The 11,290-nt window shown below is 52.5% G+C and overlaps 4 protein-coding genes across 4 annotated transcripts; 1 reads left to right on the top strand and 3 right to left on the bottom strand.

Annotated features, from left to right (window-relative positions):
- Nucleotides 1-1,516: 1,516 nt before the first annotated feature.
- Nucleotides 1,517-2,347, bottom strand: PG986_002285 (uncharacterized protein; the record flags this gene model as incomplete). The annotated part of the gene is made up of 1 exon (XM_066838507.1): nt 1,517-2,347. The coding sequence occupies one exon, from the start codon at nt 2,345-2,347 to the stop codon at nt 1,517-1,519; it is 831 nt and encodes a 276-aa protein (XP_066707400.1).
- Nucleotides 2,348-3,478: 1,131 nt separating this feature from the next.
- Nucleotides 3,479-4,605, top strand: PG986_002284 (GroES-like protein; the record flags this gene model as incomplete). Its single annotated transcript, XM_066838506.1, has 2 exons — nt 3,479-3,853; nt 3,889-4,605. 2 exons carry the CDS (start codon nt 3,479-3,481, stop codon nt 4,603-4,605), a joined length of 1,092 nt encoding a protein of 363 aa, XP_066707399.1.
- A 1,528-nt stretch (nt 4,606-6,133) lies between these two features.
- PG986_002283 (uncharacterized protein) lies at nt 6,134-7,267 on the bottom strand (the record flags this gene model as incomplete). Its single annotated transcript, XM_066838505.1, has 1 exon — nt 6,134-7,267. One exon carries the CDS (start codon nt 7,265-7,267, stop codon nt 6,134-6,136), a length of 1,134 nt encoding a protein of 377 aa, XP_066707398.1.
- A 1,057-nt stretch (nt 7,268-8,324) lies between these two features.
- On the bottom strand, nt 8,325-9,985 carry PG986_002282 (uncharacterized protein; the record flags this gene model as incomplete). The annotated part of the gene is made up of 4 exons (XM_066838504.1): nt 8,325-8,941; nt 9,067-9,488; nt 9,633-9,854; nt 9,906-9,985. The coding sequence occupies 4 exons, from the start codon at nt 9,983-9,985 to the stop codon at nt 8,325-8,327; spliced, it is 1,341 nt and encodes a 446-aa protein (XP_066707397.1).
- Nucleotides 9,986-11,290: the final 1,305 nt, after the last annotated feature.

The following is an 11,290-nucleotide window of genomic DNA, read 5'->3' as shown; positions in this document are numbered from 1 at the left end:
GGGTGGTGGTGATGCACACCCACCCTGTCGCGGGCAATAAGAAAAATCGAAGATCATTGGCACGCTAATGGGCAATCAGTCGCTGAAGCGGCCCCGCTCTTTCAGGGGAAGCAAACCAGGAACAGGCCAATGGGACAACTTTTCCACAGGCGGATCCTCCCAGTAAATCCAGCCAGTCCAGTAAAACCCTCCAGCACCACTGCCACGGCCACGGCACGTCGGTCCCTGAAAGCCCACTGTAACCACACGGACTCAGGAGCCCCCAATAGATCAAATCAGTGATGTGCACCGCGCTAAGAGAAAGAAGAAGAAAAAAAACCGAGCGCATTGACGGGCATTCGTGTTGCGCCTGGCATGAACGCAGGTTAGCGCTTGCATGATCCAAGCTGATGGGATGGGTACATAAATCCAGGCAGGCCCTTGGTTGGCAAGAAACGCCGACGCCGACGAAGACAACGAGCAAGAGTCATGCTTATGCCACAAACCTGCCCGGCTCTGTTATATGGGTATAAATATATATATATATCTACCCAAGCCGGTGAAGTGCGCTTGTTTATGCCCTATGCCGCCGCGTCACCCTTTTCTACACAAAACTTGGAATTGTCGAAATGTTCCTGGTTCGGCTGGGGCCGACCTCACTGCGCCTTCGGGGTGGGTTTTCTGCACATGAACGGGCAGCCAACGGTACACGAAACGGATTTCATGCACAAAACAAGATGCACGTTGTCAGTGTTCGCGACTAGTATATTTACTGGACTCTGCCCCAACTATTTTCTTTTCCCACTCTGCGATTATCCGAGGGTAAGTAAAAGGCAAAGAAAGAAGTAGGTAGTGGGGAATCAATATCTTCTTCCCACAAGCACCCGCCCCTAACGTCCATCCCGATCCGATCAACATCGATATTTTAGGGCACTTTCTTAAATTGTGTATCCGCGAGTCGCTTACCGTATCGGACTGCAATATGTCCTCTTTTGGACTTAATATCTGTCTCCAGGATTGCATTCCAGGTGCTTCGTGTCTTTCAGTTGCGGCCAAGCTTACGCTTGGCAATATTCCTAAATTAAGACTTACTTACCCCTTTTCTTGACAGCCAGCTCAAGCTCTCGTGCCGGATCGTGTTCAAGCCCGCCAAGGACGCATGCACCATATTTAACGACCACCATCTTGGGTAAACCTCGAGGCTTGACCATCTGACAGTTACAGTGATAAGTCACCAACAGGAACCCGGCCATGGATGACATCGGAACGAGGACGCCGCTCACAGAAACCACACTCTCTTTCCGTCTCCGGGTCACTTGCCTTCGGAGTTGTCGGCCCACCGTCGCCACTGTCGTGCTTCTTCCCCGACGGCTTCCGTTTTAACCGCTCCGACGTCGCGTCATCTAGGGGCACGTCGTTGCGGGTGTGCTCAATTGCATGTGGACAGAAGCCTGTGTTTCAAATTAAGGGTATATGGATACTAAGTCTGATCCGATTCGCGTCAGGGCGTCCTAGATTCAGAGTGCAGCAGTATTTTCTATTGACGTTTCGGGAAAAGGGAGAAATCCGCAAGTTGAGAGTCAGATCGAGACTGGTTCCCCCTATCAGCAAGAGGACCTCCCGGGAGGAAGGCTTGCACGGTACTGTTTCCTTTGTGGTATAGCCGTAGGTACGCGCATATAGAAGGACATTCTATCCTCGCTCGAAGCCCGATCCACCATATACAGCAGCCCGCTTTGTGATACCATAGGTACAGCAGCAGAAGCGCGACGGGGTCTTTTCCTCGCAGCAAGTACTCAAAGGGGCCCTGTATGCTGCCCGTGAAGCGTTCCGTCAGGCCTATCGTGACTTGATCATCCGGGAGGTCCTGGATCTGGGATACTGCGTGGGCAGCGTGGAGATACGGGTTGTTTCCCGTCGTCGACAAGTCGCCAAGGCCACACACGGTAGCCAAGGTCTCTGATATATCGTATATGGCCTTATCCGGCAAAGGGGCGTGTAGGTAGGCGTAAGTCGGCGCCATGATGCTGAATATGCTGTCTGGCCGCAGCGGGTTGGCAAGGTCCCACAGAGACATTTTGCCCTTGCCCATGCGTAGCCATTCCAGGTCAGTTGAGTCTGAAGGCTTCAAGGGCCACGATTCCTCTGGCGCAGAAGCGTCAAGAGACGAGAAAGATAGTACTGCGAGAGCAGCAGCAGCGCCCCAGATGGGATCTTTGTCCTTGGTCTTGATCGGCTCCTTTAGCCGTCTGTTCAAGAGAGCTGTACTCCGAGACCAGTGATAGCATTCGTCTAGTGTGCGACGGCAGCCTGGCGTGGGCTTCAAGTGGCGGTCGTATGCAAGTGCCACCGCTATAGAAGCATGCATCAAGTAAGGGTGCTTTGGCTCGGGGTCTTAGATGGGCTTGTTACACGACTTGCGAACGAAGACTTACATGAAAAGCCAATATGAGCAGTCTGCGATTAACCTGCCTCATGTCTGGGTCGGCCGGGGTGATGAGACTTCGACCGAGATATCGATCTACGAACTCTTGACACTTGGCGTCCAACTGAAAAGAGGTTGATGCGTCAGATGCCCAGATCGCGGTGGTGGGAGGAGTCCGAGGCCTAGGTCTTCGCCGAGTGGCCAATGATCTCAAGGAATCATCGGCCAGGGGCTGAAGATCCGACGAGTTGGAGACGAAGTTGCATAGGACCCCAAATGAGCTGCATCTCTTACACTGCGGCTTGCTTTCGTCGCACTACCACGGCCAACCCAGGGAGTTGCGTAAGCGACATGTTGGGCGCCATTACATGTATGCCATGGAAACCAGAGGAACAACCTACTTTGAGTTTCCTCAGCTTGCAATTTCGACACCCGAATCTCGACCTCCGTGTAGATCTGCGCCCCCGGTGCTCGCCTGGGTCTGTCGGGGACATGTTAACATGCGTGGTTTGGTGCGTAGTGGCGTGGGAAGCTGATCTTGGACTGTGGACCTCGGACGAATCAAGGACTCCGGGTGCTCGCTATGATTAGGTAGGAAGACTGGGTTGCCGGACGATGTGTTGTTGATATTTCGTCGGAGGTTAAAGCAAAAGGGAATGGAAAGAGTCGGGGGGGCACCGGTCTGACGTGGTTTGCGGTCAAAACGGCCCCACGAGACTAGCCGTTTCTCGGATAACGGGGGCTTCACACGCTAACCAATGCTCGGATACCAAAGCCTCTGATTGGCTGATGGTCTTCAGCTCTGGTATCTCACACACGAGTGCACCTGGTGGGCCGCGAATCTCTCGGAAAGTCTGTACGGAAACAAACATTCGTTAAAACGTGTACGCAGTGGGAGGATGAGAATGTGTATATATAGCCCTCGAGCAGGCCCCAGCTTCTCAAGGAATTAAATGGGTGCAACTCATTCAGCCCCCTTGAATTCGAGAACTCCCAGGCCTTCGGAAAAGGTCACTTTGAATGAAAACATCACCCACATCAGTCTACCTTGATCTTGAAAACTCATATCCTAAAATGGCTGCCCACCTCGCCGCCGCCTCTCCAGCCAAAGGCCAACCGCTCGAGCTCCAAACCCGACCAACCCCGAACCCCGGCCCAGGCGAGCTCCTGGTCCTCGTCAAGTCCGTAGCCCTCAACCCGGCTGACGGCCTCATGCGCGACCTCGGCCTCTTCACGTCGACCTACCCGACCGTCACCGGCTTCGACATGGCGGGCTTGGTCCTTGAGGTGGGCGACGGGGTCCCCACGAGTCCTGCCGATGGCGCTCCGGGTCTCTGCTTCCAGCCGGGGGTCACCCGCGTGGCCGCCCACTCGGCCTCCTACTGGAACTCGGTCGCGCCGGACTACGGCGTCTTTCAGGAGAAGTGCCTCGTTCCCTGGCAGCACGCCGTGCCCTTCGGGACGATAACCTGTCTTGGAACCAGGCGGCGACCTTGCCCGTGGCCACCGTGGTAGCCCTCAATGCCTGGGAGACCTTGGGCCTCACTGTTCCTGTCCCCAAGTCTGGCATAGCCCCTACCCAGCCGAAGCAGAACAAGAAAACGCGAGAAGCCGTTCTGATCTGGGGCGCCTCCTCCAGCGTCGGCACCATGGGCGTACAGACCGCCGCGCTGATGCGCGAAGACCGGGACTCGCCCATCGCCGCCGTGTACGCCACGTCGGGGCCGGCGAACGCGGCGTGCGTACGCTCGCTGGGCGCGGACCGCGTCTTCGACTACAAGGACCCGGGGGTCGTGGACGCGATCGTCGCGGCGGCGCGGGAGGACGGGGTGGTGGTACGGCGCTGCTTCCTTGCTATGGGGCAGCTGGAACTGTGCCAGGCTGTGCTCAAGGCTTTTGTTGGTGACGTCGAGGGGAAGGCCGTGATTGGATCGGCGCCTCTTTTGCCGCAGGATGCGGAAGTTGTCGAGGGTGTGGAAACGGTTTTCTTGGTGCCGTCGAGCGAGGAAGAGGTAAGATTGAGGCAGTTTCGGTCTTGGATGGGGACGTGGCTGAGGGAGAGCCTTGGCAAGGGGCTTATCAAACCGAGTCCGGAGCCAAAGGTGGTGGGCAAAGGATTGGGGGACATCAATGCTGGGCTAGATATGGTACTTCAGGGGGTGAGCTGTACCAAGTTGGTCGTGGAGGTCCGACAGCAATAGAGTTCATACCTCGTTGCATTTTACCGGACAGTCTTCCGGATGTAATTTCGTTGGACTTAAATAATATAGCAAATGTCTGCTTTCAGTTCGCGAGATTCAATATGCAGCACTTTGAGTTGCGAAAGAGGTCTAATTGCAATTTAAGGTAGTATTTCTAAAACGAATGTGACAGACGCCGAGGTCCTATTAGTTGAAGAAGAAAAGGAGAACAAAGAGGGAACCCGGTTGACTAGAAGATGCCTAGATGGATTAATGAGTGACTAGGAGAAAACAAGCAACAATTTGCTACCGGATAGCAAGAAAGCAGACAGATTCATATGAGTACCGTATCGTGAAGATGATGCGGGAATCTGATGGATATCGATGTTGTGACGAGACTGAAGGGAAACCACCACTGCGCCGGAAGATATAAATGAGTGACACTTGTTGGGGCTAGTAAATGCCCAACATCAAGAAACACCCGAGGAAAGAAACAAGCAAAGCCAGATCTCAGCAACGAAATTGAAGGGAAAAGAAATAAGGAGCATAATCCCGGTGTTTGGTCCGTATGAATTGCTTTCTCGCAGTCAACGTCGAGAGCGGGAGGTTCGAATATCCCAAAGCCTTGCATAGATGGCTGAGGATGATACCAACCGAAGAAGTAGACTTGATTTCAATCGGCGTCAGAATCCGAGCCTGAATCAGACCAGTCTATGCCCCTATGGAACCAGCTCTTTCCGCCTCTGTCGTCCCCAACGTCCGGCTGCTTGCCTTTGTCCCACACACTCTGGTTCTCTTTTTCATAGCCGTCCAAGTATTGGCGCCCCTCACGAAACTTCCAGAAAGAGATTCCGTGCGGCATGCCTACACTCATAGCATTGGTGGTTGCCCAACTATCCTCCTGCAGGACCCGACGTCTATAACGTTCCGTCGAATGCGGAACCCCTTTTGGATAATTGATCTGCTCCCATCTCCTCGCGCTGGCGGTGCGTCTCCATTCCTTTGAGAATTGAGATGCGTAAAAGCCTTCGACCGCATCTCTTTCTTCCGCAACCCACTTCTTCCCATCCGCAGATTGGATCCATTGGCTGCCCTGTTCGCCTCCCAGCCACCGATAACCCCACGACCTCGCCAGAAGCTTGCGACCGTCAACGCCTCGCAGCCATGCTCTACCGGTCTCGGTATCAAAGAAGGCTCGACCCCTCAGACAGAGCCATTGATAGGGCGTATGGATCATGCCATTTTGAAATAGCATGGATTCTCTTCCGTTTAGCCAAGATGCGGTTCCGGGCGGCCTTTGTGCCAAAGTCGTGAGTTGGTCGACCTGTTCGGCTTCGATTGCCTCGGACAGAACTGTGAAGCATTCTTGGATATACCTCATCCGTTTCCGTTCCGTATAGGTTGGATGTTTATCGGAAGGCTCCGGATCTGCGTCCGGGTCGATCTTGACGAGGTGTTTATCAGGAACGGTATGTTCAACCTGTTCGGGGCTGGTTCTCTCACGGGGCCAGTAATCGCCCACGAGAATTCTGCATTCAACGCCTGATTGTCAGCTCATTATAGGGCCCAGGACCCATCTCCAGGCTTCGATGAGATTGTCAAGGGTGTTTGCGCCACCCAAGACCGGCGCCGCTAATTCGTGTTCATCTGGTGCGAGTATGCGACAAAGTCCGTTGAATACTTCGTCAATTTTCAGCAGCACGTGCGGAAACCTTGTCAGCATGTTGACGTATCCATCAGGTGTCTCACTCGCGGCTATGCCCTCCTTGCTCAGACTGCGCCACTCATCCACGAACCCGTCCAGGTAAACCAATGACTTTGACGGGTTGCAGTTTAGCTGGAAAGGAACCCCTTGGAGCCAGAGAACGATCGAAGGTTTTTCCTGGTGGCCCAAGATGATGAAGGTGTTAAGCATACTACGGATTGGATCCGGCAGTCCGTTGAACTTCGGGAACGGCTCGGATACGTCATATCCGGGAAACAAAGATTTGAAAAATGCAACGGAGGCATCAGAAAGCGATTCCAGATCGGCTGTCCGGGCAATTTCGTCCGTCCCTGAGGAGAAGTATCGCATGTACTGGTTTGTTTTAGACATGGCGTTGATCCTGTTCAGGTTGGGGCAATCGAGCCAGTAGTGGTATGATGGTTCTCTGGGCTCGGGCCCATACTTCAAGTGTATGAACTCGAAGGTGTCGCGCGCCACCTCCATGATGTCAATTAGGATTTCCCGGGGAAGTTTTTCCGTCAATATCCCTACGTCTTCCGACAAGCGGTCCAGAATTTTGGGTTCGGTGAGGTCAACCGGCTGTGTAGACAACGTTTGTGTGCCTCGATCCTGTTTCGATCTTTCGGTCTGCTGGCCCTTGTCTCGTGTCTCTACTATGAGCTTCACGTTCCCTCGTATCTCCGTTTGCGCTTCGGCATCCTGGGGACGGGTTGCAAGAAGCGGCTTGAGTCTGGCGTAGATGGAATCCGTGCCGTCTTTGATGTCGCGCAAAACAGGGTCGTCTTCGGACAGCTGGTCCAGATGGCGGAGCACCGGGTCGCCCTCGCGTCTCTGAACGGGGCCATGACGGTTGGCCTCAACGGCGGAGACGACACGGAAGAGTTCTTGGAACACAACCTTGGCTTTGCGCTGCAAAGATGCTTCCACTGCATCCAGGCTCGTCCCAGGTGCTGCCATGTTGGATAGGAGAGTTGACTATGCTTGGTTTATAGAGAGAAAGAATAACATCTATGGCCCATGTGTCTACGCTGGCTTTATAGGTTGCGACATCATGGCGAAATGCACTTTGAATGCTTGCATGGCACGAAGTTTCCCCCTATCTCCCAACGACAACAGATTCCTCGATTCTCCAAACTCGTTTGCCTCGCTGGTGATACTTCACGCCGACGTTGGTCGTGCTTTGCGGTCATAAGCATCATGCCAGCAGCCCATTTTCCTCTTCAGTTATAACTGCTCAGATCTCACGACGGTGCGCAACTGGCATGGCTTGCTCTATCTGTTAGATCCACAGATCGATGGAAGCGGCATTTGACCTGCCACAGAACAATTCCTACTCCCCACACCTGCTGAAGACCTCATATTAGGCAAGAATGTTTTCGCGTAGTGCAAGGTCTCCCTTGGCAGCTTCCGGGAAGGAATTCTCGCGTGCGCCCAAGCAAGCATCCCATACGCTACACCATCACTGGACTGTGATGATGTTTGTATCGAGTCAGTAATTAATGCCGCATCTATCTAGCTTCCGTATTTCTCGAGCTTGGTCATCGATGTGCGCCTATTCGGTGGTGGAACATGGGGAGTGAGGGTTTCCAGCGGCGTTCAAATGCTAGCCAGTAGAATGTCCACTTCCAATTTGGTTCCTCTGTCACTCCTGATTTTCATGATACTCAATGTAAAATGCGAAAAGGAATATAGTGACCACGTAGATCCCTATGGATCGATAAAATAGTGGTTACTTGCAAATATTAAGAGTATGAACCCCCTATAAAATACGAGGCCCAATATAAGATAATGCAGAAAGAGTGACGAGAAAGTGTAATAGAAGCAGGCTGTCGGAAGAAAGGAAGTTCTAGAAAGGAGCCACTGTGATAAGGTACTCTGAGAAACGAGTGACTGGAAGAAACCCAGGCCCATTACGGTGAGCTAATGTAGGCCAATAATAACTCTCCTTTGCCCTTAGTCAATGATTGGAAACCCCCGCAGCTCGTTGGTCCTCGTCTCCCACAATCCTCTATGCCTAACTTGGCCCCAACCTTTGTATTGGCTGGTTTCCCTTTCCCATCTCCTGATCGTAACCAAAATATTCGTACCTCTCAGGAGAACCACTGTCTCCATGCGGAAGTAAACCTTTAAACCTGACAAATTTAATCTTGGATCCTAGGTTAGGTTCTAGATAATGGAGGTCCCTGTCTAAAGCGACGACCTTTCTTTTCCATTTTGTGTCGTTTCTCTCCTCTTCGTCGTGACTTAGTTCGGGGTATAGGTGGAATTTCTGCGACCGGGGGCTTTCCAGCCATCTTCTCCCAGCATCCGAACGTTGGAATTCGCGCCCAGTGGAGCTATAGAGCCACTCGCGCGCGTTAATATATCGCTCATCACGTTCGGAAATAGGATTGGGGCCAGAGTAGTTCCCAGTCGCTAGATTAGCCAACCATCTCCTCCCCTTGCCATCCTCGAAAAGCTTGGTACGCGCTTCTTCAACGGCTTTTCGAAGTCTATCGATATGCTGGTAGATATATTGGTTGGCGTTTTGTTCTCCATCACTGATGTTTCCTTTGTCCTTCACTTCCCCATCCGGTCTGATCTTGACCTCTTCGAGGTGGGTGAGGGGAAGGGTTGAATCCATTGTATAGCCTTCAGCGAGGTTCTTCCAATTTTGGGGGCTTTCCAAAAGGGGTGAAAAGGGCCAACCAGTATTTGGCATTCTTCAAAGTTTGACTCATAATCCGATAAAGATCCAAATAGGTCTCGAAGAATACCTGCGTGTCTAGGATCGCCTTGTGGAGCGTGGGCAAGCTCAAAACTCCCCCCGGCACGGAGCTCTATCAGGCGTCTTAGCCGTTCTTCTACCTGGGATAGAGGGAAGAGAGCGGAATGCACGCGGTCTGCCCAATCGAAAGTCCCTTCTTTTCTGCTGAACTTCTTAGCTTCGTCCGAACCTGCTCCATGGAAGGCCGGCGACAGATACCCGTCAAGATAGAAAAGCGCCACTTCTGGCTTGAAAGGGATCGTAGCGAGGCGGGCTTCACCGCCGATCGTGAGGAGTACTTTGAACGGATCCAGTCCGACGTTGGCCCGGGCGAGCCAGGCGCGGAGCTCGTGTGCAATAGGACTCTCAATTCCGTATTTTTCGAACTCAGCGTCTTCAGGGGGACCTGGGCTGACGATTTTGAGGGTGCACCTGGCCGATTTCGCATGATTTTAAACAAAGCGTGTCTGAGCGATTTCGGATCTAAACATTCTGTAAAAGCAGACGCAGGTGCTGGTGATCGAATAGATTCTATTCAGGTTGGGGCACTGAATCGTGAGCCTTGCGGGATCGTACAGGAAGTGAATGAACTCTGGAGTGTTCACCACGTCCTTCACGACCATGCCTAGCAACTCTTTGGGGAGCACACTGAACATCCCAGTGTTCTTTACAATATCTTCCTTGCTTTCTCTAGCCCGTGGAAGAAATATTTCTTCGTTGCGTTCTTCGACATTTTCGAACTCTTGCTTGTAAGCTTCAATCTGTCTAGCTATGTACGCCAGCCATACGGCAGGGCCTCTAGCTGGATCTTCAACAGGAAAGCGGATGGCTGAAAGAGTCTCCAGTTACTGGCTTATTTCGTGCAGTTGAGCTGCAATTTGCTCATCTCGGTGACGGCCGGGGTCTGCCCCGGAATCGGCGGGTTCCATGATGATTACAGTTGCTCGGGTTCAGTTCTGTGAGGGTTTGCAAGGTAAGGACGAAGGCTGTGTTTCACTGGATATAATTTGAAGATCTCATAGCTTCAGCATGATGGCTTAGATGTAGGCAGCCATTGCAAAAATCGTCACGGTCTTGAGGTTGGTGTGAAGTCAACGTAAAAACGTTTCCAGTAGGTGTTCTCCATAAACGTAGGCAGTTTGCTGGCCGAGGAATCCCCTGTATGGCCCCAACGTATACAGTCAATGGGTACACTGGAGAAAACATCATCACTTTTTTATCGTTATAATCTATGGAATTCCACCATCGTGGGACAGGACATTCTCCGAGGGGTTGTTGATTGCCCCTTCGAGCTCGAATGCGGCTGTTGTCAGACTGGGAAGACATAAAACTGTGCAACAACATGTTGGCTACGCCCGGGGAAGAATTTCCAACGACCCATGAGCAAACACAGCGAAGACTGCGCCGTTCCTTGGCCGTGGTGCGGTTTCAATCGGATAATCGGAGAGGGTAGGGGTTTGGTGCCGCATTCTTCGAACTTGCGCATTCCTTAAACTCGGCCATCAGGTGCGCACCAGCGTAAGTATGGCCAGAAAGCCTCACCACCAACAACTGGGGTGCCAACAAAGACATCTGCAAGTTCTCATCCACCAGCTCGCCAGCCGCAATTAGTCAGGCGGAGTGCATCCGGGTTAATTCCAACGTGCAGAAACTAGAGCGTGCTCAAGCCCATCTTTCGTCAGTGCCTTTTAGTAAGCGTAATGGTCCACTCCAGCTCGGATGGCGAGATCTCGAAGGTAATTCACTGGGTCTGCAGCAAATCTCAGTGGCTAAGTGGCTGTATTTAGACTTGTATGATCGGGAAGTCTGAGTTTGGAAGATAAGTATTACGGGAGACATGAGCTCGAAGAAGCGCTGTGATTTGGCGACATGATTGAAATCTAGGCTCGAGCCGAGGCTCTTATGCCGATAAGTAATGTCGTTCATCGAGGGCCATTGTTGACATGCGGGCGTGGACGGACACAACAGGAACTGGTTGCGATTACTGCACTGACCAATCAATCGGCAAGTCATGGTTCTTTCAATCGAGCACGGCGACGCTCTAGCTAATCCCCTTTGAGTCCTGGGCAGTTTTCGAGGCGGATCTTTCTGCTTACGTATCAAGTGGGCATGCTGGAGCGGAGCTGGAAAAAGCCTCGAGATTCGCGACGGGCAATCGTTGCGATCCCTCCGATCAGAGTCATTCAGAAAAGCCAATGCCAACAACGTCTCGTGCTCAGCATCAATGGCTGTCA

The sequence above is a fragment of the Apiospora aurea genome, assembly GCF_038362705.1.
Source record: "Apiospora aurea strain CBS 24483 chromosome Unknown utg000001l_segment0_segment0, whole genome shotgun sequence".
Taxonomy (NCBI): domain Eukaryota; kingdom Fungi; phylum Ascomycota; class Sordariomycetes; order Amphisphaeriales; family Apiosporaceae; genus Apiospora; species Apiospora aurea.
This window is presented reverse-complemented; position numbering and strand designations above follow the sequence as displayed.